The 27,781-nt window shown below is 33.7% G+C and overlaps 1 protein-coding gene across 5 annotated transcripts in view; it reads left to right on the top strand.

Annotated features, from left to right (window-relative positions):
* Positions 1 to 27,781, top strand: part of kl-2 (dynein heavy chain 2, axonemal kl-2) — a 564,598-nt gene that overhangs the window by 297,636 nt on the left and 239,181 nt on the right. For all 5 annotated transcript variants that reach the window (XR_014132735.1, XM_081769103.1, XM_081769086.1 and 2 more), the window contains 9 exons: positions 2,503 to 2,620; positions 3,309 to 3,445; positions 5,593 to 5,748; positions 6,593 to 6,795; positions 7,469 to 7,654; positions 7,887 to 8,002; positions 11,353 to 11,435; positions 16,931 to 17,009; positions 25,708 to 25,853. Coding sequence is in view for 4 of the 5 variants with exons in the window: in XM_081769103.1 (XP_081625229.1) it covers positions 2,503 to 2,620; positions 3,309 to 3,445; positions 5,593 to 5,748; positions 6,593 to 6,795; positions 7,469 to 7,654; positions 7,887 to 8,002; positions 11,353 to 11,435; positions 16,931 to 17,009; positions 25,708 to 25,853 (1,224 nt within the window). In the remaining variant the exon portion in view is untranslated. The remainder of the gene's footprint in view (positions 1 to 2,502; positions 2,621 to 3,308; positions 3,446 to 5,592; positions 5,749 to 6,592; positions 6,796 to 7,468; positions 7,655 to 7,886; positions 8,003 to 11,352; positions 11,436 to 16,930; positions 17,010 to 25,707; positions 25,854 to 27,781) is intronic.

Below are 27,781 nucleotides of genomic sequence, written 5' to 3' on the forward strand. Positions count from 1 at the left end.
TATTGATCCTAGATATTTGAAAGTATCCATTCTTTCGAAAGCATTATTTGATATTTTGACGCATCCATAAAATACAGTATTATAATCCCAGTGAACTTCCATATATTTAGTTTTCTCTATATTTACTTCTAAACCCATGTCGCTGCAAGTATTTAATAAGACCTGTGCATTTCTTTCTATTATTCTTCTGTCATTCTTTATGCCCATGAACAAGAATTATCCTACTCGAACTTTACTTTGGAATTCATTTAAACACATCTCAGTTTATTTTTATTTTTCGGTGTCCCAAATTCTGTAAGAATGTCGTACACTGTTTCCCTTCTAACCGAGTCGTAGGCCTTTCTAAAATCAATAAATAATTGATGTACCGGAGTATTGTATTCCCATTTATTTTAGAGTACTTGTCGAATGGTAAATGTGTGGTTGATAGTTGATCGATTTCACCTAAATCCGCCCTGATAATGTCCAGTAATATCATCTGCGTATGGAGTCAATCTTGCTATCAGAATGTTTGAGAGGATTTTATAGGATTGTTGATAGAAGAAAGATGCCTCGATAATTATTACAATCAGTTTTGTTGCCTTTCTTGGGAATTGGAACAATGACTGATGCTCTTGTGGCAATTCGTTCTTGTTCCAGGTAAGGAGAATGAATTTGTGTATCATGTTCCACATTTTTTTCCCTCTAGCTAGAATTAACTCAGCCGGAATTTCGCCTACGCCCAATTTCTTTTTCTCTTTGGTTAGGCTCTGGGATATACGATTCTGCTGTGTACATTTCCCTCTCTCCACGGACATTAGTTCTTGGCTGCGTATTAAGCAAATCGTCAAAGAAATCTTTCCATCTATTCAAGATGCTATCTTTATTAGTGAGAATTGTTCTGTCAGCTTTCTCTAATATATAAAGCATGATGTTGATAGCCTTTCTTAAATTCGTTGATGCCCTTATAAGTGTCCTGAATGTTTTTGTTTTTACTATTATCTTCAAGTTCATTAATTTTAGCTTTCGAAAAATCGCCTTTCTTTGTTTTAAAACTTTTGGAACTTCCCCGCCTGATGTCAGCGAAATTTGTGTAATTATATCGTTCACATTTTGTAGCCAATACAGTTTTGCTTGTTTTCTTCTTCTGCTAGTTTAGTACATTCCTGTTAGGTTAGTTTAAAACCATAGTTTGTTTCTATATATTTTCACGTGCCTCAATTTTGATTTTGCTGAAATTTTAATGCTATCGTTAATTTCAACCGAAGTATCTTCAACACTAGTGCACTCTGAACCCTCTAAAACTGAAAATCTATTCGATACTTCAGTCTGGTTTGTCTTCCCGCTTGATCATCCTCTAATTTCTTTAAATTAAATCACTCCATAGCAAATGTTGAATATTTTTATTCAACGATAATTTCTCTCTTTTTATCGGTGCTACCAGGTAGTGATCAGTGTCACAGTCAGCTCCTCAAGCCGACCGAACATCAATTATGCTAGACTATCTTCTTCCACTTACTAAAATGGGATCAGTTTGATTATGTGTTTTTCCATTTAGTGAGATTCAAGTATATTTATGAGTATCGCGATGTGGGAATTTTGTACCCTTCACGATAAGGTTTCTGAAAACTTTCATTCCTTATAATCGATTTAAAAATGTCCTCTCGTCCAACTTCCACATTGAAATCTCCGAATAGAATTTACATATGGTATCGCTGGAGTTGGTCAATTACCCGTTCTACTTCTTCATAAAAACTGTCTTTTATATCAGCATCCCTATCTTCTGGTGGGGCATGCACATTTAAAACAATAATATTACACTACGGACCTTTAAAAATAAAAAAAGAAAATATATCATCAACAAATTCAACTCGTTTAATTGCTGATATTCATTTATGAACGAAAAATCCTGTTCCGAGTTGGTAATTTTTGTCTCCTTCTCCGTAAAAGAACGTAAAATTTCTAGATTTCTTTGCTCCTTTTCCTTCTCATCTAACTTCTTGAACACATACTAGGTCCATCCTATATTTCTCTAATTCACGTTACGGATTTTAGCGCACCTGCCCTATAACGACATTTTATATTCCATGTTCCAAATCTCACGTCCATTTTATATTGCTGATCGTTCCACGTTATCAGTCCTGGTCCGAAGCTTCTGTGAATGATTCTAAAACTTTTTTCTTTTATTTATTTATTTATTTATTTATTTAATTATTTATATACAGAATAAGGTTGTTAGCCTCATACCAAACCTCCAAGGTGGAAGATCATGCATTGTCGTCTGTCCGCGACTGTTTATTCAATATATTCGCAGCTAACTTATATATCTAGAGGCCTTCTCCTCGCTCCATGCCATGGTGACAGGAACGCATGTTAATGTATCAAATATAATAAATATGTAATATATAATTAAGTTTTAGCACTACCACACAATATAGAGTTTTCTTTGGTTTTTTTTTTTTTTTTTTTTTTGTTTGTTTGTGGACGACTTTGTATATATTTTTAAACGTCTTCGTTTTTTAGGTTTACCCTATAAATCCAAAAGCACTATGTCTAGGAGAACTGTATGGCGAGTTCGATCTTAGCACCAATGAGTGGATGGATGGTGTACTATCAGCTGTCATGAGAACCACATGCGCAGGTATCTAATGTTACGAAAGTTTAATTTGATGATGACAATGTTTAACGTATCAATTAGCTTTATTATTATTATTATTATTATTATTATTATTATTATTATTATTATTATTATTATTATTATTATTATTATATTCCAAATTTTCTAAATGGCACGACGAAAATGTAATAGGAATTAATTACCATCTCTTGAAACATTTTGGCACTTGTCTATAAGACAGTTAACGTGGACAGAGAACATAATTAAACTGATTGACCTTACAAGACAATACAGTGGCGTTGGACAAATTATAATCATATGCAGGTCAAAAATATTCCAACAGAAGTAATGAAATTGTCTCAGTTCTTGTCATTCGGCATTGTGAGGTCAAACCGGGTAAAGTTTAACCAGATTAGGTAATGTCCAATTAAATTTTTCTGTGTGTATATTTTAATCTCACCAAAAAGGAAATACCAGCTGCATAGTTTTCTCTTAGTTGTGTAATTTAACAGTTTCTCACCTTTTGAAACAGTCTTTGACACTGTTGTCAAATATATTAGAAACCTATATTTAATATTGACGGGAAATCAGTTTGGTTAAAGTCGCATCCTTTTGTAGACAATGCTAGATTTTATATCTTATCCGTCGATTTCAATCAACCAAGTAAACGAGGAAAACTTCTAGACTATTATTTTCTTTCTTTGAATTTCAGACGAAAAACCCGAGGAAAAATGGATTCTCTTCGATGGACCTGTAGATGCTGTTTGGATTGAGAATATGAACAGTGTTATGGATGATAACAAAGTTCTAACATTGATAAATAGTGAAAGAATAACAATGCCTGAGCAGGTTGGTACAAATTTTAGACCTATTTAACTCGACCAAGCATTTGTGAATAGCACTTTTTCCTTTCGTGCGATTTCTGGTGGAACATGTGGTTTCAATTACTCACTAAAACGAGGCTCACATGTGTTAATGGCCAGGCTGAAAGAGTTGTTCGAATAACTCAACAGAAGTACCTAGGAAAGAATACATATTTGTTTGACTTCTGAAGTGAATTTCTTTTCGGAAGTAATAGTATATATTCCATATACAGAGATCAATTTATATTTCCCAGTCATTTCTGTCACTTATCATTATTCGTTTGGCATTGTTTCTGGTTCATTAAAATAATTTTGTGCCTTTTACATACTTGTATCGTTATTATTTCAGTATTCTAATTTTTATCGTGCTGTGAACACTACAGATCTTAAAATCATATTTGTTATTCATTTCTTATCCATTTTAATACTAAAAAAAAGGTACATACCACCGTGATTCTCTGTACCCATTCTCTTGTTCTCTTGAACCCATTCTCTGGTACCCATTTCTCATCCTGAAGCATGTCATGGTGCAGTTATTATGAAAACAATTACGTACGAAACGTGAACAAAATTATATTAGGCATTTTTGGAAGATTGTCCAAAGAAAACTCACTCCCAAGAGTAAACTACCATTTTTTTTTCTGAGACATGACGTATGCCATAAATTATGATTTAGAGTAAGTAGTGAAATATATGTTTATGAAATATGAACGTAGGCAACCGAAAGTTTTAGAATAAAATGTCAGAAAAACTCACTACCCTCGTGGACTTTTTTATAAGAAGCTTACGTCATATTGTAGGGTTTTAATTACATATTATTAAATATTTATTAAATTATTTTCATTATGTATTTATTAAATATTAAATATGAACAAAATCGAATGAATTGTTTTTGAGGAGATCTTTCTAGAGGAACTTGCCTACTGAAGTAAACTACTCCTTGCAGAGTTATGAAAAATGACATGCATATTTTAGGGTTGTGAATGAAACATGCATTTTTGAAATATAACAGAATCAAAGGATTAGTGTTTTATAAAATCATCCGAAAATAACTTAATCCCAAGAATAAACTACCTCTTGTGAAAATTTTCACGAGAAGTAACTTATACCATATTGTAGGGATGTACTTACGTAGAAATATACAAATGGTACAGTACATGTCAAATTTGAGTACGTACACCATAAAAAAGTATATATAAAAGTAACACTGTGATAAGTTATACACTTTATTAGATCACATAATTATATGTTAGGGTAACTGTCCCAATAATTGACAGTATAAGAACAGTGTTTGACAAATTGCAAGTTTCTTCACCTTTTAAATGAGCCTGGCTTACTGATCTCTCGTAGAGGTACGAAGGCATCCTTCCTTCATCTATATAGACCATCATAAAAATAATAGACTAATAATTATTATTTTTTACAATTTGTATACGAAAAGTTGATCATTGTACCAGTAATTGACACCAAGATTTGTGAGATTCACCAGTAATTGACACCTTGTGACCCAGTAATTGACATCTCGTAATATCTTATTCTAATGAACCATATAATTTTCTACCAACTTATCAAGCTGATTTATAAGTTTCCACCTGGATAAACATGTTTATTTCTTTCGCTAATATGGCTATTATAGTACTATTTTGCACTGTCCATCGATTTTCTGTTTTCTTTGGAGAACTACTACTTAGAGGCAAATATTAACAGTGGTGTGGGATTAACAACACTGCAAAGGAAGAAAAGGTGGCAGCATTTGCTTGTACCTAGTCCCGCAGTCTTGTTGCGTCGGAAAAAAGACAACAGTGTCAATTACTGGTACACTGTCAATTATTGGGAGAGTTCAAATTACATATATTACTTTGAACGCTGTTCTCTAGCATAGTGGTAATCTTAGAAACATTTGCACTTTTTTTTTTTTTTTTTAATCGGAGAATGTTCCATTTTGGCCCCCAATATCTGGCCTATCGCACACACAAATCTGTACTATACTGCCTCACGTACTATTCATTACCATCCAATACAGCACTAGAACAAGATATTTGCAACGAATGTTCAGTGTTACTAACACAATAATTACGTGTGTTTTCATTATTTTGACAATTGTCTAAGCACAACTACTATGTTCTCTTTCAGGTGTCTCTCCTGTTTGAAGTTGAAGACTTGGCAGTAGCATCTCCTGCAACGGTATCTAGATGTGGAATTGTGTATTGCGATTACGTTGATCTCGGTTGGCGACCCTATGTTCAGTCATGGCTACAGAGACAACCTAACAAGACGATCGCTGATGAGGTGAGGAAGTTTCATGTAACAATTAACATACTATACTAATCTGTACACAATGATGCTATATACAAGGTAACTTTTCTTTTTTTATATTTCAAAAGTAAACAAAGACTAGAAACGTCTCAAAACAAAATCTTCTGATTTAGAGAAATGGAAAAGAGATTAAATTTTATTTTATTTATGCTAGAAACAAACAAAATTTAATAATAAAATATGATAGAAATACAGGAAATACAGCAATAGCGAAGAATATTTACAAAATAAAGATAAGTTCATTGGATCACAAAGTCCTTCTGAGAGGTTATTTGTCTTCTAAGCAGCCATTGAACTTGAAAACAGGGCTCTCAGAGATAGTGTGCTTCGTTGTGTGTACGGCACCGCAGACGCAATTAGAATTTTCGTGACATATTACTTTTATTCAGAAGGAACTTACAGCATTTCTCTCCTGTACGTATTGTACTCAGGATAATCAGCCTCTTTTTTGATAATGTGATTACTGGGTCTTTTGCAATACGGACTATTTTTCAAGTTTCTCATGAAAATATGTGAACAAATTGAATTTGTTCTTGCTATATTTTTCATTATGACGCTTTTAGTGTAATTTTACCCCCCCTTTTTTTTTTCGTTTTCGAAATTGATTCAAGGAACAATTAGATGCTGAAGAATTATTATTGCAAGGTAGTACAGAATAAAATATTTTGTTACCAAGAGTTAGTTTATCTTCAAAACAGTTAACATACTTTCGTCTCTAGTCAAGAATACAATTGGCTGTAGATTTATTTACGTATTCATATTTACTCTTAAGAATTCTTTACGATGTTGATCAAAACATTTTTGTTTTGTTTTGTAGCTGCGACTTCACTTCCAGAAATATATTAGTGATCTTTTAGAATTTAAAAGACGAAATTGTACTGACCTGGTTCCAGTTCCTGAACTGAATTCTGTTATTTCCCTTTGTCGTTTGCTTGAATGCTTCATGAAATTTGAATATGGGGTCGATCCCATGGACGAGGAGGGTTTTGAGACTATAGTAAAAATGTGGTTCATATTCTGGTAAGTTTTGTAAATTTTGATCATATACTTAAGCTTCGTTAAAAGATTCGAAAGTTATGAATATGAGATACAGTGAAGATAATTATAAATTACGTTGAAATCACATTAAAAATAATTATTAATCGCAGGAAATTGTAAATAAACTTTCGTAGAATATGTAAATTTTAAAATTTACTGTCTTGAACACTTAGGGCTTTTTTCTTCTTTCCTTTCTTGAAATGCTGAAATATTTTGTATGTTGTTTTTCTTAAGTCATATCTTGTAAACTTAGTTTTCTTGCATTAGAAATTAAAGTTTTAAATGATCCAATGGTAGTCAACGCTTCATACGGTTTTCAGATGAATTGATAGTTCTGGATTTTGAGTTTTCTCTTATAAGCGCAATGTTATTAAAGGTTTTAAATTTAATTCCAATGTATTGAGTATCCCTGAAAAATTGACCAATATAACAGATGGGGGATTGTTGGACCGATGAGAAAAGAATGATGTGAGAACATGTATGCATTGGGAAATTATTCATTTTACAGGCAGTATCTGAAAAATAAACACTTAATAAATTGTCATGCGTTTAGAAACAATAAATTTCTTGTACTTACTGAAAGCTTGTTGTAGAAGTTAGACTAAATTGTTGCGTAATAAGATCCTGCTAATCAATGTTGTGATTATATTTTTAGCTTGATTTGGTCCATTTGTTGTACAGTCGATGAGGAGGGAAGGAGGCGGTTGGATCCGTATATTCGAGAGCTTGAAGGGTTGTTTCCAAATCAAGATACTGTTTACGAATATTTTGTTGATCATGACGCCAAAGGTTGGGTACATTGGGAAGAAAAGTTGCCAAAAAATTGGAAATATGATCCAGAGTAAGTAGTTATGCTTTGCTAAACATTCTTCTTTGTGTTTCCTAATCTGTGAATGTTTGGAAAAGAAAAGAAACCGAATAATAATAATAATAATAATAATAATAATAATAATAATAATAATAATAATAATAATAATAATAATAATAATAATAATAATAATATAGTTGTATTTCTTGTTATTATTGTTGTTGTTCCTTATATAACATACGCTGTTTGTTTTAATTTCTTCCAGGCTTCCGTTTTATAAGATAATTGTCCCAGCCTTAGATATAGTGAGATATAATTTTCTTGTCTCGGCATTAATGAAAAATACTTACCCGGTTCTACTTGTCGGAGCCGTTGGCACAGGTATTCAGAATTTTAATATTTTATGTATAATTAAGAGTGTTTTTTAAAATGTTGTGCATTACAACGAAGCATGAAATTTTAGGTCTAAATCCTGTCACTAAATCAGAATGTTTGGTCTTCAAAGAACGAAAAATGTACCAGATTATACCAAATATCTATCGCCGAACTAAAATTGGTAACCGGAAATTTTACGTCCTGTATTATGATGTTAAATATTAATAAAACCAGAAAGTGTAATAATTATGTTAATTAGTAATATGATGCATATATTTAATTTTTCCAATAGTACACTGAGAATCATAAAAATTCAATAAGTGTAGTCTGTAACTCTACAGCCAATTAATAATGTATAGAGTGATTCTGAATTATCTTGCAACAGTTTAGAAAAAAATTACTTACAATATATGAAACAAACGAAAAAAGAAAGTTCAATAAACATTGGTCCAAAAACGTTCAGGAGATAGGTATATTGAAAGATATTACCGATTAGAACACTGTAATACCACATAGTTGACTAAGTGCAGAAGTGGGTGTGTAAGGCGAACTGCGAGTTAGAAAATCAGTAAAGAAAAATTGCAGCTGTAATCAGCACAGTTAAAAGTAATTATTCGTGAAGACCGCTGCTCCACTGAGTGTAAGGTAGCAAAAGAAATGCGCGAAATCATTCAGGACGTATTGGATTTCAGAGAAATGGCGGGAGAATGCGAATTGAAATACAGTCATGTGGATGTTTATCGACATTTTCTGGAGCGATACATAGCTGAGAGGGAAAGACTTTGTTGATGATGGATATATATTGGGAGTGAGTATTTAATTAATTGTTTTTGCCCTGAAAGCAAGAACGTCGGCAGGAAATATACTTGTATGGATTCATTGGAAAGTTTATCTTCAATAGACAACTCGATATAGTTTGTCATAAAAGAAAGTTTTCCGAAAGATCCCTCTGAAATTGCAAGTTTACAGTATTACTTACGTTTTTTACTAAGTTACAATTGAAGTTTATTCTTAATGTAGAGGAAAAATAATTCTGGTCAACTTCGAAATCAAACTTCCAAATAGAATTTTTGTATTGTTTTTCTACACTTCGTTACAATTGAATTAAAAAAGAAAAAGAAAAAAAGAAAAAAAAGACATATAGAAAAATTTGCCTATATATAGGAAATAATCTGCTAGCAAAAAACAAAATATTGTAATGTTGCATGTTTTACAAAATAATGCTGAACATCATATAAAATAGACACAAGATTCTGCCAGCAAATTCTTGCATCCTTGTTTAATCTTTGAATAATTTCAATGTATCTTTCGCATAATGACAATTAATTAGTAACACACTTGGAATAAAAAGAAAAGAAATCATTATTATCAATTAAAAATAATAAATGTAAATTTTATGTAATAGCTCCTGGTTTGAGTTTTGTAAATTTATGAATATCTACGTTTTAATTCAGATGCCAAAAATTGATTTCAGAAAGCAGATGTTTCTAACATTTCGACTCGTATACACCTTTCAGAACATATCTGTAATTAATGATAACATGAAGGGTAAGGGGAAAAAACAAGGAATGTCCATGTGTGTGCTTTATCGGGTACTTTGTCCTATCTGTTGGTGACTCTTGGTAGTATTTGACTGTATATGTAAGCATCCGTAGATGTAAAAATATCTATGTATAAAGGGGCAAAAGTTTTGACTAATCCTATTCTTTTTTACGCGGCTTTCAATATTAAAATGCCGTTTTCTCGAAAATACAGTTTTGTGACATTCCTTCTTTTTTTCCCTTACCCTTCACATGTACTTACCAATTGTAATAATTTAAAGACCGGCCTCTCTCTTGGCTTCTTTGGCTGAACCCTCTGACTAAACGCGTCCACTAATTGTAAACCAAAAAACCTGATGTCCGTCTTTCAGCTCTATTTATATCTGGTATCTCAGTCTTCAAGGATTTCATAAATCACGCGAATAGAGAAATTTGTTGACCAAAGCACGAATGATTAATTACTTTTTGACGAAAGTTCACATTTTGCCTCATTCTATATTGGTGCATTCTTCTTAAACCATGATTAATGTGTATCAAGCAAACTTTAAGTGTACATCCTCTGTTATCAATTTCCTATTTTCCTACATTATAATTTCTCTCTAACTTTTGGAATCTTATTAATATTGTTTACGCGGCTCTAATTTGAAACTGAGCTTTGCTGTCCTTTTACAAAATGAAAGAAGAAAAGACATTGTGCAGTAAGTGTACGCTTATGTGAATGTAGTAATGTTTTCAAATGCATGCGTTCCTGTTATGAAAATTCTCTTAGAACGTTCTGAACATTCTGAACCACGTTCTCTTTAAAGACAAACTGTCTTTAAATCCTAAATAATTTTATACAACTAGCAGGTAGTTTAAGTTGGCCATTTTGTTATTAGTAAACATAGTTTCTCGACGAACTACTTCAAGAATGAAATGCACATTAAAATGGCTGTTCATGTCGTAGAATAAACAGGTCTTTTGCTGATTGGATTCTCTGATTTCATCTCTTACGGAAGAATCCAGAAAGAGTAAGCAGAAATTCCAATAAAACACTTATCAGTTTATCACTTTCTTGTATTGCAACAGTCACAATTTTTTCATTATCACAATTGCACACACAATAATTTTACAACTATTTACTCAGACAGAATTTTTTTGACACAATTATAGAAAGGTAGAAGCAAAAATTTCAGTAAAGACACGTACAGTATATAGATAACATTTTATTAAAACAATTATAAAATTTTTGTAAACATAACTGTATAACAATTAGTTATTAAACGAGGAATATTTCGGTGCAACAAATCAAACATAAAAACCTGATAACTCTGGTTTGAAAATAGAAAAACAAAACAGAAAGTTAAGTTTAAGTGAATATAGTACTATTTGGTTGCTGATTTTATTTTTCAAAAAATTGAACAGTTAAGAAGAGAAGGTGTAAAAACAAGAGTGAAAGAGAATCATATACTATCAGATTACATTTAAATCTTTCCACACGAACGACTTCATACAAAACAAACCTGAATCCTCTCCTAGCAGCATGTTCCGAAAATAGTGGCATTACTGTCTATCAAAAAATCAGTAAGTTAGTACTAGAAAAGAATATACCATAAAGCAACACTAGAATTGTAAGGTAAAGATTGCAATTGAATAATTAATTTCGAAATTTATTAAATACATGTTGAATAATCGTATCGTAATTTTGTCTTGGTGTGGATTTTGTGTATGTAAAATTATAGAGTTGTAAAGTAGTCTAAGAAGGTGTAGTCTTTTATACTGTTTTATGTAGAAAGCATCGTAAATTGATAATAATTAACGTTTCTTGACCTTCAGGAAAGACATCAATTGCGCAAAGTGTTTTGCAAGTATTGGACCCAATGAAATTCCTAATTCTCACCATAAATATGTCTGCTCAGGTATGATTTGATATTTCTTCCTCTGTTGTTCATTGTTTGCTCATGTTTAATATTCACTTTCAATATGGAAAGTACAGAGTGTTTCAAACAGAATACCTGATTTTAAAAGTTCATATGTATTGATAAAAACATACTACAAAAATGGGACAAATTGCAAAATACTCACAAAATTTTCAAGTTTTACCTATGCTATTACAAATGCTCTATGTGTCCACCAACAGCAGCATCAGCATGCTCTCATGTGTCCATCATTTCATCAGAAGTGCGAGGCCAACCTAGACTTTTACCTTTGCATACGCATCCTGTCTCTTCAAATTGGCGATACCAACGACAAATGTTGTGGGTGCAGGTGGATCAATGCCAGAACACCGACGAAAAGCACGCTGAACCGAAATCACTGACTCAGTCTTTGCAAACTGCAGCACACAAAACGCCTTCTGTTGAGCGGACGCCATCTTACTTCTGACTGACTGTAAACTGAGAAGACGCATTGACTGACATCTAATGACGCTTTTCTATAACTCTAGGCCACATCCATTCAAATAACACTTATTTCCTTCCCGACACATCCCATGTTCCGTAATTATTACCGTCCAGAATCAGGTCATTCTTTTTGAAACACGGTGTATACATCGAAGTTAACAGAACTTAGAAGCTCCAGGCGTGCAAAGCTGTGGAACACAGCCTCTGTTATCGAACACAGCCCTGTTTCCTGCCTGAGCTCGGCCACAAAGTGTAGCAATTTTTATTTCCTAGGCTATTTGCTCATCAAATTTGGTTCATATCCGGCTAGTAGTTACCGAGAAATAAAGTACCATCTACAAGACAAGCCAAGCCGAGCTGAGTCAACCATGTCCCTGGCCGAGCCCGGCTACCAAATGTAGAGATATTTATTCCTTAGGTGATCAAATTTCGTTCGAATCCGGTCAGTAGTTACCGAGAAATAAAGTATCTTGTGCAAGGTAAGACTATACGAGCCCGTGACTGACCGAACCCAATCAACAAGTACTACATTTTTCATTTATTTGGCCATGGGCTATTTGCCCACCAAATTTGGTTCAGATTTGGCCACTAATTACTGAAAAATAAAGTATTACATACAAGGCGAGCCGAGCTGACCTTATCTCTGGCCGAGCCTGCTACCAAATGCCAGCGATCTTTACAACTTAGACGATGGGCTACTTGTTTACCGAGTTTCCTTGAGATCCTGCGAGTAGTTATCGAGAGATAAATTAAATGAAAGTACCACATACAAGGCGAGTCGAGCCGAGCTGAACTTTTCCCTAGCTGAGCTAGGCCACCAAATATAGTATTTTTTATTCATTTAGCCACGGACTGTTTGTCCACCAAATTGGTTCATGTCTGACTAGTAGTTACCAACACATGAAGTATCACATACAAGGCGAGTCGAGCCGAAATATCACGAAATTTCCTACACGATGAGCTATTTGCTTACTAATTTTCGTTCAGATCCGACCAGTGAGTCTATCCGAGCCTGTGCCTAGTCGAACCTGGTCGAACCTATATATATTTTGCCAGGAACTAGTGTTACTTACTAGTACTTAGAATATTAAATACATTTCTTCAATTGTGATAAATTTATAATTTTATTAATGAATTCAGTCTGTAGTCACTAATTTAAATCTTAAGTGATAAATAATCTTAAGGCTCTAGATTATTGGAAGTATAGGACAGAAAATTAATGACAGAAGGGATTGCTGTGTCTTTTGGGATGTACAAAGTCATATTATAGTAATGTCTTGCAGTGGTTATCTAGTCTGCTTCATAATCACCTAAAGTAATGCTTTATTAAATGTATATTGTTCGTTCTCTGAATCATGTGTCTCAAAAATAAAGTATGTGAGTGAATAAGAGAAGAAGTATTTGTAAAGCCATATGCAATCATATATAAGAATCGACGTCTTATTCAGAGTATGTCAGGGTGCAACAATACTAATAATCGTAATCGAGGTTGAAAGACAGTATTCACAGCTGCTTTGACTAATTGATAGTTGTAATATATTTATTGAATGAGAAGTAATTAAATTTAATATTAATAGAATTGTTGTAATAAATGTTAAAAGTATTCAAGATACAGTATAAAATTTGTTTTATGTATTTCTAGAATAGTAATTTATGGTAGAAATCAACATACAGGAGCTGAGCAAACAAAGCAAGTAATAACAATATTGTACTCTACTCTCTGGTTTTTTAGAACCACACTATCATTGGTAGTTGTATTCGTTATTCACTGCTAACTTCATCAGCTAATAGGTGAGGAAACTAGATTGGAAAGAAATTGTTTAAAAATTAAATAAACTTCAAATGGAACAAAATTTATTGATAAATTACGAAAAACACTATGGCTTCCACAAATACCTGTGTACTTCTCATGTAGAGTTGTGTGTCCTGTTAAGACTGACATGAAAACTTAAGAATTTTCTGAGATTTTATAACGTGGAGAATTTATGTAAGGATTAATTAAGTAAAAGTTTTTTTTTTAAATTTAATTTTAAATTTTCTATGCGGTAGGTACTATATTGAATTTTTGAAAAAAATCATATGATAATATTATGCCAATTTTGCCAGCTGTCTTGAGCAAAATTCAAAGTTTTTTAAAATCAAAATTGTCCTCGATTCCTTGACAGATTTCTTACTCTTAATAATTATGTTTAGTTTTGTTATATCAATCCACTTTGCATTCACACGTGGCTTCGTACAGTCTGGAGTACAATTTTGTATGTATGTGTTCGTAAACATTTTTTTCTTTATCCTTGGAATAAATCAAGGTAGTTATTGAGTTGGTGATTAAAATGTCCGATTTTTCATCTGGTGGGCAACAACACTTTATAACTCAACCCCTGGATGGACCGAATTGACAGTATAATGTCACAAACTCCATACATATTCAGAAAATAAAACAGACTAGAGTGCCCAGCAGTCAGGAGGCAGTATGTTCTTTAATATAAAGAACAGAATTGCGAGTGATTTTCTTTTACGAGTTCAAACTGGGACATTCTGTACATCGTGCCGCGAAAAACATTAACAATGCACTTGAACGAAGAGTACACTCGCATCGTCATGTATAAACGCACCATAATATGCCGTTGGTTTGTGAAATTCCGTGCAATAACACGACCTGAAAAATGAACCTCATGATCACCGACCAACATCATGTTCTGATTAGCTTTTCGGGAACATCGTGGAGTGGCTCCACGTAATCGGTAAGACTTGAGGTTGGGCTCATGAATGCAATATGAATTGACACTTGCCAACAAGAACCACCGTCTGGAGGTGTACAATTCACTCAGTGTACGGAATAACTAGAAAGGTTCGCTGCATCGGATTTTTCACTTCTGATACGATATCCGTAAACGGCTAGGAGAGTTGTTGGATCGTAATCAACGTCCATCATCGTTTTCGAAATAATCCTTCCAACCACGAAAGGGCTGTTGTGTGTATGGTAGTGATCTATGCTGGGTGATTCATCTTCTCTTTCGAGTTGGAACAATCACTGCGAATCGTTACAGTGCTGAACTCCATAAAATGCACCATAAACTTGTCCGCAAGAATCTTTGTCCAACAAACTTGATGTCCTTACGTATACGACAATGCACGACTAGATTATCACTTAAAGGATGGTACAGACTCTCTGTGAATTGCATTATAAAACTATTTATCACCCACCGTGTTCTCCTGACATCTCTCTCACTGACTGGCACCTCGTCTGGTATTTCGATCACTTCTTGGCAGGGATCGAAATACCAGATGCCAAGTGATGGAACACGTGGTTGAGGAGGTCTTTTAATTGCTGCTTACAAATTACTTTCGTCATGAAATCTCAGTCATTGGCTGAAGGATGGTAAAAATGTGTGGCTGCAGCGGGAAACTACTTGAAGTAACCAGATAAAGTACGGTACAAAAATAAACAACCAAAAACGTCATTAAAACTAATGACGATTTTAGTCGTTTATTTTTGGTTCCTACTTTACTTCAGTTTTCATTTCTTTTTCAATATTTCAACCGACATTAATTGGACATTTCAATCGCCTCAATCCAATATTGGAAAGTGAGAGAATACCATATTTTACGGACTATAAGAAGAATTTTTTTTCTTCGAAAAATTGCCTCCAAGATTCAGGTTTGTCTTATAGTCGAAGCTAATATAAAAATGTCTAGTGTTTGAATTAAAATTACCACCAGTCTTAAAACTGGGCATATATTGGATGCCGTGGGAAACCTATCTCTATCTGGCAACATTGGATTCAACGGTCAACAGCAGTGCACGACCATGAGTTGCGGAGATTCACAAACTTGCTAATACTGTCTCTCTCCTACCCCACCATCACAGACCCAGAACCACAGACTAGAATATACAGACCTTAAACTCTGCAAAAAATTGGAAAAATGTTACGGTATTTAAAAAAAAAAAAAAGTGCGTCTTATAGTCAGTAGCGTCTTATACTTCGTAAAATACAGTATTTACAGATTACAAGAATATTTTATACATACAGAGAAATACATTCCAGCTTGTATATGAAAATGTAAATAGAATTAAAGTGATTAACAGATAAACATAACATACTGGCTCAAAGAATTCAGATACCTGGTTTATTAAAGCATTTATTTAAAAATCAACACAATATTGAAAATAGACAAATCGATACGAGTATAATAATACCACCAGCATTTCACAAAAGTACAACAGGGCACTTCATTCGTAAAGAGTTGTTGATTTTAGTTTAGCGTCCCTTTCAGCAGCGAGGCTATATGAGACGTGGACCTACTGATTACCGTGGAATCCGAACCACATGAGCTCCCGCCGGGAATCGAACCCGGGTCTCCCACGCCAAAGGCGCGTACGCTAACCGCTTAGCCACGGAGGAGCTCTTCATTCGTAAAGAATTTAAAATAAGAAGTACTTACAGACTATTATTAATATTAACTCATCTTTTTAAAATTTTGAATGGTACTATAAATACGTATACTTTAGTAAACCTTTTCATGGCAGTTCTCCGAGAATGCTTACTGGCAATAGCCAGATAAAAATACAACGGAAAGATGTCTACATAAGAAATATACTCGCCATAAGAATTTTTGAAATTCGTATAGGGATATACAATTCCTTCAATTTTTCATTTTTTTTTCTCTCTCTCTCTCTCTCTCCCCTCATCCACTAATCCTTTCTAGCTGATGAAATTATATGTAAGTAATGAATGGAAGTATCATAATATTATGGTTTTATAACGGCAGAGATGTAGGTACAATAAATGTTAGGAAAATCAAAAATTAGCTTGAGACAATCCATGTAGAATCACATGAATATTAAAGAATTTATGAATATTGACTCGAAAGGAAATTTTATTATATTGTACGGTGGTTTTGTCTAGGTACAGTAGTAGGATTTGTTGAAATTTAATATAAAACGAAAAAAAAAAAAAAAAACTTACATTTTGTACGGATCCATACTAAATATTGACCATTTTATTTTACAGACTACTTCTAATCAAGTTCAGAACATTATTGAAGGCAAAGTTGAAAAGAGAACCAAAGGAATATTTGTTCCTATAGGAGGTATGATTTTTTTAAAAAATGGTATTATGTATTTAAGTCAAAATGATAGATTTGTTTTTAAGAATTAAGTAAATTACTTATATTATGTGAAAAATGCGATTGGATAACATTAGGATGTAGAAAAAAAAATGTTCGTATTTAATGTATCTTGGAATACAGTTAATTCTAGGATGGTTTAAAAACAGATAACCAGTATATTGAATCTAATATATTGGGAAAATTGTTTAACAAGGCACTTAAATTATTGTTCTGTAAAACAGTATCAACGTAGACAGCAGTATTTGTACATGGAATCGAAATACTGAAAGTTTCACCAGTATACATTGGTGCACACTCGTAATCGTATTTCAGTTAAAATATAAGATGTGACTTAAATTACAGACTTTTAGCTCCAAAAATAATTGATTATACTCTGATCAAAATAAGGGACAAATTAACTATTGCTGGTGCCACTTCGTAATATTCCACCGTATTTCTTTCATCTCGGTTGACAAACATTTCTGAACATGTATTACAAGGCGGCAATATTATAATGTTTAGCCCCTTTCTACAGAAACCTTCTACATGTAACTACCACCACGTCGTTTGTGATTGGCCCCTTTTTGGGTAATCTTAGTAACACCGTGACGTAGCTTCCCTTATCAACATAGATTTTCACGTGGTTTTGAAGTGTCAGTTCATTTCTAATTTTGATCCGTATATAATTTGGTCAGCTGTCCGCATTGGTACTTCATATACTAGGGCTTCTTTCAAGTGGTTTTGTCAATATTAGACTTATTATTTTCTGTCAGGAAATTGATTTATTTAATGCTGTAGAAAATAAAAGTGCTTCATATGGATGAAATATTTATTAGTGTGTGCAGGTGAAAACCTGTGTAATGAAGCCATAATTATTCAGTTCTTATATACTTGATATCCCTGATCCTAATTCTCAATCTATTTCTTACTCAAACCCTTATTATTGCTTTTTCATATTTATCTTTCTGAATCACAGAAGAAGGAAACTGGCTGGCTTACCCTGCTCTGCTGGCTTACCAGTACCTCTTGCTATGTTGATCTAGAACCCATTGACGGCTCTTGAGGGAAGTCACATTGGTAAAAATTAAAATTTCCTCAATAGCTGCCAATGCTAGAATCTACTTTTAAGCGAAACACTTAGTCAAGTCATTTTCGAAGATAGATAGCCCATCTCTTATTATTGCTTTACCTGGCTACGCGTAGTTCACAAATATGCCAATTAACGATGTAATATCTTAACAGGAAAAACAGGGGGAAAAAATGAAATTTTTGCTTAAACGTTGCACGGTTATGCCTTTTAGGTTAAAGGAGATGAATAATTACTAAAAGCGAATGATTGTGAAATTAAATTTTTGTGCTCTACACAGGGAATCGAACCCGCGATCATGTGCACCGATGATCATGGGCGGCGATTCGGGGGGTTGGCAAAGGGGGCAGTTGCCCCTCCACTTTTTCGAAGTGACCAATTAATGTATATAGTTTCATTTGGAAACGTAAAGTTTTTGTATCTTATAACTGGTTCATAGAAAAAATGGTGCTATATAATATTTGCCTTGCGTGAGCACCTATTGGTTGTCTTCCTGTGGAGTTAAGAAAGCTACAAGAATTGGGTTTTAATTGCCACGCAAAATTGCCCAAAAATTAACCGATTGGAGTGCAACAATTCCAGTGTACTTTCATTTCTTCTTATAAGGGCTCGATATATTAGTCAACCGGTTTGAAACTAATTGAGAGAACATTTCGAAAAAAAAAAAAAAAGCCTTTTACAAGTTTTTTAATTGCACAGAAGTCGACAGTGTCTAAAATTTCTTTTCTGCTTTCTAATAATAAGGAATACTGATTAAAAAGAGGGTATTAAGAGACAACTTCTACCTTTTCCATTGTTTTGCAGTGTAATATACGAGTAAATGGTGTATTTATGGGTGTACGAGTGTATATACAATTAAATTTAGTGAATTTAACATAATTCTAGGTTTTAGGATTATTTTATATAACTGGAGTGTGGAGTGATTCTAATTATTGTTGTGTTTTGATGTGTTCCAAGAAAGTGAAAACTGTACCTAATGACAACGAAAATGTTTCCGGAAGCTGTAAAAGTAAATATTTCTTTAAATGTCGTAGCATATGCTTGTAGTTTTTACTGTCCTTCTAAGAGTAATACGTACATTTAATGGCATGTGTGGAATTAAAAATATAAGTTCTTCATTAATCTCCAGGTTCAATACAACTTTTGCAAAACAAGTCTCATTATGCATTACTATGATTAATATTATCCTTTCTCTTTAACTGTTTTACAAATTTGTTATTAAATAATCTGATCATACAATTTTCCAAGCAGAATTTTAAGATGTTCTTGAGCAATGAATCAAATCTCTTCTTACACTTTCGTAGGGCTAGTACCTACTTGCATTGCTCTTGTCAATTTACTAATAAAATATGAAATACGATGTACGCTATTTTAACTGAAAAAGATAGTATCCTATTAATTGTACAACCTTTCGTCAAACAAAGTGTTAGAAACAACCAAGGAAACTAACATTGATATACAAATATTCAGATCATGTCTTTCCCCCCCCACTTTTAACGTCCAATCGCCGCCACTGCCCATGATCTTAACAGAAGTTGCTTTGGTATTTACAGTAGTAGGGACGTTAACATGAAAATTGTGCACTCCTGGAAAAAAAAAAGGTGAAACTTTCAGGAATACTTATTTATACCCGGCAGAAGAAATCTAGAGGTAGGGCCCAAAGTTTTTGGCATATTGGAAAATGGCCGCCATCTTGAAAAATAGGGCTATTTTTTACAATATCCGTTTTACGTAGCTACTGCTTCAACACTATTTATCCGAATACATCATTCTCTTCAGAATGAAACAGGCTTTTAAATGCAGTAAAGGTAAAACTAATATCATGTCCGTGTGACGTACAAGAAAATGGAAATTTGGAGGAAATCGGGAATCGTTCTTTAAAAAATATCGTTTTTGGAAGTTTGAGCCCCCCTCCCCCCCCTAGAGCCGACCCAGGTGAGAGTATGCGACTTTAATGTACCCTGAAATAATACAAAAGGGTTATGGTATCCTTTGCCAAATAACATTGGAATATCCTATATAATGACATGAGAAAAAAAATCCTAACCTGTTTGAAAGTAGGAAATTTACACTAACAGGGAAATTTGCGACCTAAAATTTCCGTATAAATTAATATACCAACGAATTTCATGGCTAACACTTCATTTTCTTTAAAATGATGTAATTTCTCAATTGCAATATTGTCCATGGTCCTGTGAGGAATGGAAAATGGGAAGTTTTGGGAGAAATCGGGAAATTGTCTGAAAACCTTTTTTAAAAAGGTTTCTTCCTCTTAGAATGATTCCAGGTGAAAGCCCGAGACCTTAATGTACCCTGAAAAATACATTGGAGTATTGGTAATTTTTCTGCCAAATACCATTCCGATATCATACATAGTAAAGTTGTAAGAAATAATTTTCCCATCCTTTTAATTATACAATTGTACGTTAGGGTGGTTCTTTTGACACCCTTTATTTTGAAACCTGGAGGTATAAGGGGACCCCATTTGTTTGTGTTTTATTTAATTTTGCATTATTGTATTTCATCATTCTTTTTTTTACTTTGACACAACTTACACCTTTGCTCCTATCTGACACGTTAGAAAGAAAACGGGAAGAAGTATTAGAGATTAAAGAAAACTTTTAAAATAAAGGTAAAACTAATGTCATGTAACAAACTTCATTAAATGTCAGTCTCAACGTCATCAAAATCATCATCACTACTGTCAACAAAAGTAGAAAGCTCGAATTGTTCACTTTCATTTTTACAGTCAGTACACTTGTAAAGCATTGTACACTGCATTCGTGAGCATTGTACACTGCAATATGTACATGCAACGAGGAGTTTTGCACTTTTTGCAAGAACAACTGAATAATTCCCTACATGTACGAGCTGCTTCAGGAAGAGTTGTCTATGTTGGCTCCCAGCTCTGTGCCAATTCCAAAGGCCTGGATCAGGTAAGGTAGGTTGTTTAACCAAACAATAGTCAATTTGATAAGCACTCCTCAAGACATGTTAAAATAAAGCTGATTTGTTGGTGGTATTCTTTCCATGGACCATCCTTTCTATCTAAAGTGTTCTTTTCTACACTCATTAACTGTGCTATGACATGATGACTTATCATACATCAAAACAACAAATTTGTCAACTTCGTCCATAAAAATCTCCATTTCTGTAGGTTGCTGGGACAAAATCTGGAATGTCTGTGATCTTCGGGAGATTTCTGTATGGTTCCCAAGCGTTTTTTCATAACCAGTAAACGAGGAAGTTGTGTTGCAACCCGACAATGCATGGAAAAATGGAAGGGAAGTAGCTTTTTCGACTCCAAGCTTGGTAAATAGTAGATGAATTGGGATGTACTCTGAATTCTTTCCAGTGCCAAATGCAATCCTTAAGAAGTCTGCTTGTAGTTGATTAAATTTTGACGAAGAAAGCACTACAACATAAGTTTCCACTGTCCGAATGATCATAGATTTGTGTCCAGCTTGACACGCCTCCTTAGCATAAAGCAAAAGTCTTGTATCCGCTTCCTCTTGACTACGTGGCTGAAGATCTTCATGGGTAACATAATGGTGTATTGCATAATATCGCTTCTCCTTTCGTAGTTAGCACTTCTTTTCCGACTCGAGATACGAGTTTAGTTGCAAGTAGATCGAAGAGTTCCTTCTTGTTATCACCATTGAACAAAACGTTCCTTCAAGTTCTAGGCACAGGCGTATTACTATGAACTTTTTGTCTTATGCCTGGGACTAAGCTTTCAAACTGTCATGTTTATAATCATCCCAGACAATGTCAGTTCTGTTTATACTGTCTCCATTCGTAAAACTATGCTGGCAAATCTCTGCGTACACACCAAAAGTCTTAGCATCTCCAGGAGGTATCATATGGACTAAGGCTGGGCCATCCAGTATGGCACATGATGCTGAAGGTTTGTCGCTGGGATAGTTACAAACATTTCTGAAACACTGAAGAAGATCATATTTCAGATTTCTTAAATTTTCGAAGACGCCCACAGTCTGACAAAGAAGGCGAAAATGGCTACCTTTCATGGCTAAAAAAAATCCTCAAGATCAAAACCTCGCTGTTGACACACGATGTATAATTTTGAAGAGAGACAGGCATCATTTCTTGCTCTTCGCATCAGCAATTGGGATTTGCTCTTGGTTGAAGGTGTTGTTTTGGATAACTTCACTTGATTGCGTTTGATCGGTTTCTCAATTGATATACTTGCTGCTCAAGTCTGTTGTTGAGAAATTCTTTAAAGTGATGCATTCCAAGGTCTCTTATTCCTCTTAAATCCACAATTCTTTTTTGAGAAACAATGACCTTATTATATATTTCTCAAGTCTTGGCTGCTGTCTTCAGATAGATTTCCTAAATCTTCAGTAGTGTTCTTCTAAATCTTCAAAGTCTTTACGTGTTTGAAAAATAAAGACTAAGTTTTTGATGAGCATTCATGGCGTTCCTTTGAGACTGTGTTAGGCTTTTTAAATCCTTCTTCAAATTTTTGTATCAATCTTGTTACTTCAGGACCAGCTACCATCCATCGCCTCAAAACATCTGGGTTTTCTGTTAGTCCCACTGCACCTCCAGTTGGAACTTCAGATTGATGTCAAAAATTTCAGAAGCGAATTCTCTAGTTCCATCACTGTACTCCAATATGAGAAACTTGAAATCCTTTCACAATTGTCTTTACACCATTCCTTAAACGGAAGAGGCTCAACAGTACCATGTTTTTCTTTATGCCCATTAATATATTGAGTATAAACTTGTTTTAACAAGATAAACGGGGCACATAATATCATCTGATGTGCATACCTTGCCTTGTAATATGAAGCACTTTGATATAAGACTGAGCTCTACCCGAAGATGTCAACCCAGCCTCATTGATACATTCAGCCCATCCACTGCCATCTAAAAGATCTCCGAGTACATTCATGATAGCCTTCTCCAGATATAGGGCTCCCATCATCACAACATATCTGTCCTCACCAAACTTTTCAGGACATGTCCACTGAATACATTTTGCAATAGCATACAGGGGAACATCACAAGTAATATTGGGTGTTTGTCCTTCATTGAGATAATTTACAGCATCTACTACTACAAGCATTGAATGTTTTATCATAGCAGATGGATGCGCAACGTAGGGAAACATAGGTAGTAATTCCAATAAGTTAAGTGTTTTTCTCTACTTAACGTCAGAGTTAATTCTTATGAAATACTGCTAAAAAGTAATATTTTGTACTAGCAAACAAGATTGTGAAATTATATTTCACAACGTTACTATGCACGATATCGGAATAGTAATTGACAGAAACATTACCAATACTCCAATCTATTTTTCAAGGTACATTAAGGTCACGTGCTTTCACCCAGGATCATTCTAGGAGGAAGAAACCTTTTTAAGAAAAGGTTTTCAGACATATTTCCCGATATCCCCCAAAACTTCCCTTTTTCCATACCTCATAGGACCATGAACAGTATTGCAATTGAGAAATTACATCATTTTAATGAAAATGAAGTGTTAGCCATGAAATTCGTTGGAATATTAATTTATAGAAATTTCAGGTCGTAAATTTCCCTGTTAGTGTAAATTTCCTACTTTCAAACAGGATTAGGAAATATTTTTTTTTCTCATGTCATTATATAGGATATATCAGTGTTATTTGGCAAAGGGATACCATAATCCCTTTATATTATTTCAGGGTACATTAGAGTCGCATACTCTCACCTAGGGCGGCACTAGGGGGGGGGGCTCAAACTCCCAAAAACGATATTTTTTAAAAAACAATTCCCGAATTCCTCCAAATTTCCCTTTTCTTGTACGTCATACGGACATGATATTAGTTTTACCTTTACTACATTTAAAAGCCTGTTTCATTCTGAAGAGAATGACTTATCAACCATGAAATTCGGATGAATAGTGTTGAAGCAATTGCTACTTAAAATGGATATTGTGAAAAATAACCCTATTTTCCAAGATGGCGGCTATTTTCCAATATGGTGGCCAAAAACTTTGGGCTCTACTTCTAGATTTCTTCTGCCGGGTGTAAACAAGTATTCCTGAAAGTTTCACCTTTTTTTTTTTTTTTTTTTTTTTTTTTTTTTTCAGAAGTGCACAATTCTTACAGAATTGCCCACTTAACCTCCGCACTACAGTATAAATGTACGCTTTTTAGTTACGCATTTCTTTAGACAACACTGAGAGCTCTGAAACGTATCTAAATGATTTTACAAAGAGACTCTTCATGACATAATAGAATTCGAATGTTTTCATATACTTTGTTTCTTATTAAGGAATTTGCTTAATTTTTTCAAATGTGTACAGGTGAATACCTGTGTAATGTAACCATAATTACTTAGTTCTTGTATACACTGTGTCCCTATCCTTAATTCTCAATTTATTTTTTACTCAAACACCTTTAATTCCTGCTTTTTCTAATCTTTCTTAATCACAGAAAAAGGAAATTGGCCGGTTTACCCCTAAGTTTTACGGGTCTCGATTTAACGGATTTCGGAAGAAACTGATAAAATCTAGAATATCCGATTCAGTTTGAAAGTCCTGATTTTAAATAAAAATGTTGCAATTACTGTGCTCTAATGTATACTTATAGTATACATATATTTTATCTACATGATTGGATAATGTGCTTGATTAAAAGTAGTAAGGTATTATTGTTGTTTCTTTCGTAGTATAATTGTGGATATTAGCCACTGTAGGGTTAATGTTGGAACTTAAAGTCACTCCTGAATATGAGACTCGAGAATATTTTTTTTTTTAAATATTAGTAATAGACAATAGAAGAGATAAGACAGATATTACTATTTGGAAATTTCATTTACATATTTATTTATTTTTACATCATAGGCACAATTAGTGAGAAGTTATTGCATTATTTGGTAGATTGTCTTCTATGAAGTAGGGGATCATGTAAGTAGGAGACGAGGAAATAGAGCAGGTGACTAGTTTTCGATACCTGGGAAGTATTTGTAGATTCTTGAATAAAGAGTTGAGAAAAAGATTTATAAAATGTTTCGTGTAGAGTATTGTACTGTATGGGCCAGAAACGTGGATATTACGCAAAAGCGAGAAAAAAATAATGGAAGCTTTCAAAATGTGGGTGTGGAGAGAAATGGAGAGAATTAGTTGGATCGAGCGGAAAACAAACAAACATGCGTTACAAATAATGGGAAAGAAAACTACAATTTTAGATGTAATTGAAAAGAGGAAAAGAAACTGGTTGGAACATTGACTGAGAAGGAAGTGTATCGTGGGGCACGTGCTAGAGGGTATGTTAGTAGGAAAGAGGAGGAGAGGGCGAAGGAGGCTACAGTTGATGGACGGTATCAAAACGAAAATATCATACGTGAAGACAAAGAAATCAACTGAAGACCGTGATATATGGAAGATTCTCAATTGCAGCAAGAGATCTGCCAATAATGTCAGAATACTTATAATGATTATGATTATGGCATTTTCGAACAATATCAATATTTATAGAGCAGTATTGAAAATCATTAAAAGGCTTTAACCGAGAGACTGGAGTTCGGTTCCTCGCTAGGCCAGTGATTATTTTCTTGTTTCTAACAGAGAGTTTGCTTTCGTCACAGGGAAAAAAATGATTACCTTCTTGGATGACTTAAACATGCCAGCAAAGGAGACATATGGTTCTCAGCCACCATTAGAGCTTATAAGAATGTGGATAGATTATGGATTTTGGTATGATCGCCGGAAACAAGTACGAGTGTACGTTAAGGTATAGTTAAAATGCGTTACTTTATTTCTGTATGAATTATATATATATACCTAGGTATTGTTAAGTGTGTAGTTGATAAAAAAATCTTTATCAAATATTTTATGTTAAAAAAAGTCCTCCATAATGTATTTCATATTCATTTTTATCCTTCCATTTTAATATACATAGTCGGTCAGAGACCAGTACATAGGAATTGTTGTTTAAGGTTGAAATATTTGAGTACCATTAGCATTACATTAATTTTACTTAACATCACTTAAATATATATTTTTTAATATAATACCTTTCATTGGACCAAACTTTTTAACAATTTATTTTTGGATTTGTCTGTGTTTTGGATATCTTTTAGGTATGTCGCCAACTTAGTTATAGCTTTGTGAACATCTGATGAACACTTTTTCAGAAGATGATTAATTTTGATACAATATGTATAAGTTGTTATTTCGTCTTGTATTATATGAGCGTGTAGCATTGGCATGAGTAAAACGATTTTCGTTACTTTTAAGATATATAATAATTTTGTAGATTATATAAACAAGGGACAGTTAAAATTTTATTCGATTAAAAAACACTTTTGTAGGAGGTTTTTACCGATAATGTGTCAAGTCTAACCCAAATAAAGCCTTTTGTGGATCATCCTGGTTAGAAATATCTATTCACTTAACCACATAGCAATTGATAGGTAAAATATAATGCTAATTCATTTAGTATTTTAGCATTTGTGTATGTGTGTGTGAGAGAGAGAGAGAGAGAGAGCAGATGAATACTTAACGAAACTAGACTTCCTTTCAAAGTCATAGTATATACCTGGTACCATATTTTCTGACGATGCATTTGAACAGTAGCTAAGTACACATCTGTAAATATAAAATAGAAAATTTATACTTTTTATTTCTTATTTATAAAACTAACAGAACTTCCCGCTCTTCACACGAGAAGAAAAATACATATAATCTTTGAAAGTGAAACATTAGTGAAATATGTAACGATGAGCAATGCCTTTGGCATTGCCCATTAGAATATATGTAATCTAGGGTTTATTTCCGAAAGTACTAATCGTGTAATACTAGTAAAACTTTTTCAAAATCAAATATTGTACAATTACATACACCATAAAATTATGACAAATTAGAGGTATCAGTATTAGTATATATAAATACTGTTACTATTATTCTAGTATTTATACTTTGTTATATTTTACGACTTGTACAGAAACACATTACAAGATTTAATGCTTTGAGAAATAGGTTCCAGGACGACAGGAAGAACGGTTGGATTGCCTATCTTTCAGGCACTATAGTTCACTGTACATATATTTTTTTTGCAAAAATTTGGATCCCGCAATGCTCCCTCGAGTAGAAAATCGAAAAACTGCTTCGTACTCAATTAGATCTGGTGAAAATATATATATGCACAAAATTTGGTGGTTCTGAATGACTCCTTACCATGCAAAAATCTGATGATAGACAGACACACTATATATACAGGGTGGTAGGTAACTCCACCGACAAACTTTGGAAGATGATTCCTTATATGAAATGAAAGAAAAAAGTTCTAATAAATATGGGACGAAAAACGTCTCCTTTCAGAGTTATGAACCGCCGAAAATTCGAAAATTCACGTTTCGAAACGCTCTGCCTTAGAAACTACTGGACCGATCCCAAGCGGTGTAAGGAATTACAAAGGAACTATCTAAACATCCAAGTTTTACCATCCTCCGTTATCGGCGAAACGAACTGTAAAAAGGAAATTGAGGTATAGGGATACTCCTTTAAGTACTAATAACGCGTTCGTATGTGAACAATACCAACAGTCACTACGAAGGATAGAATTGTTGTCTAATATAGATGCATAAAAATGTTTTCTCCTGTGAGAGTTGTCTTTTCTGGTAGAGTGGTTCATCTTGGAGAGCGGATTTGATGCAAGGG

The sequence above is a fragment of the Thermobia domestica genome, chromosome 1 (assembly GCF_964235325.1).
Source record: "Thermobia domestica chromosome 1, izTheDome1.hap1.1, whole genome shotgun sequence".
NCBI lineage: Eukaryota > Metazoa > Arthropoda > Insecta > Zygentoma > Lepismatidae > Thermobia > Thermobia domestica.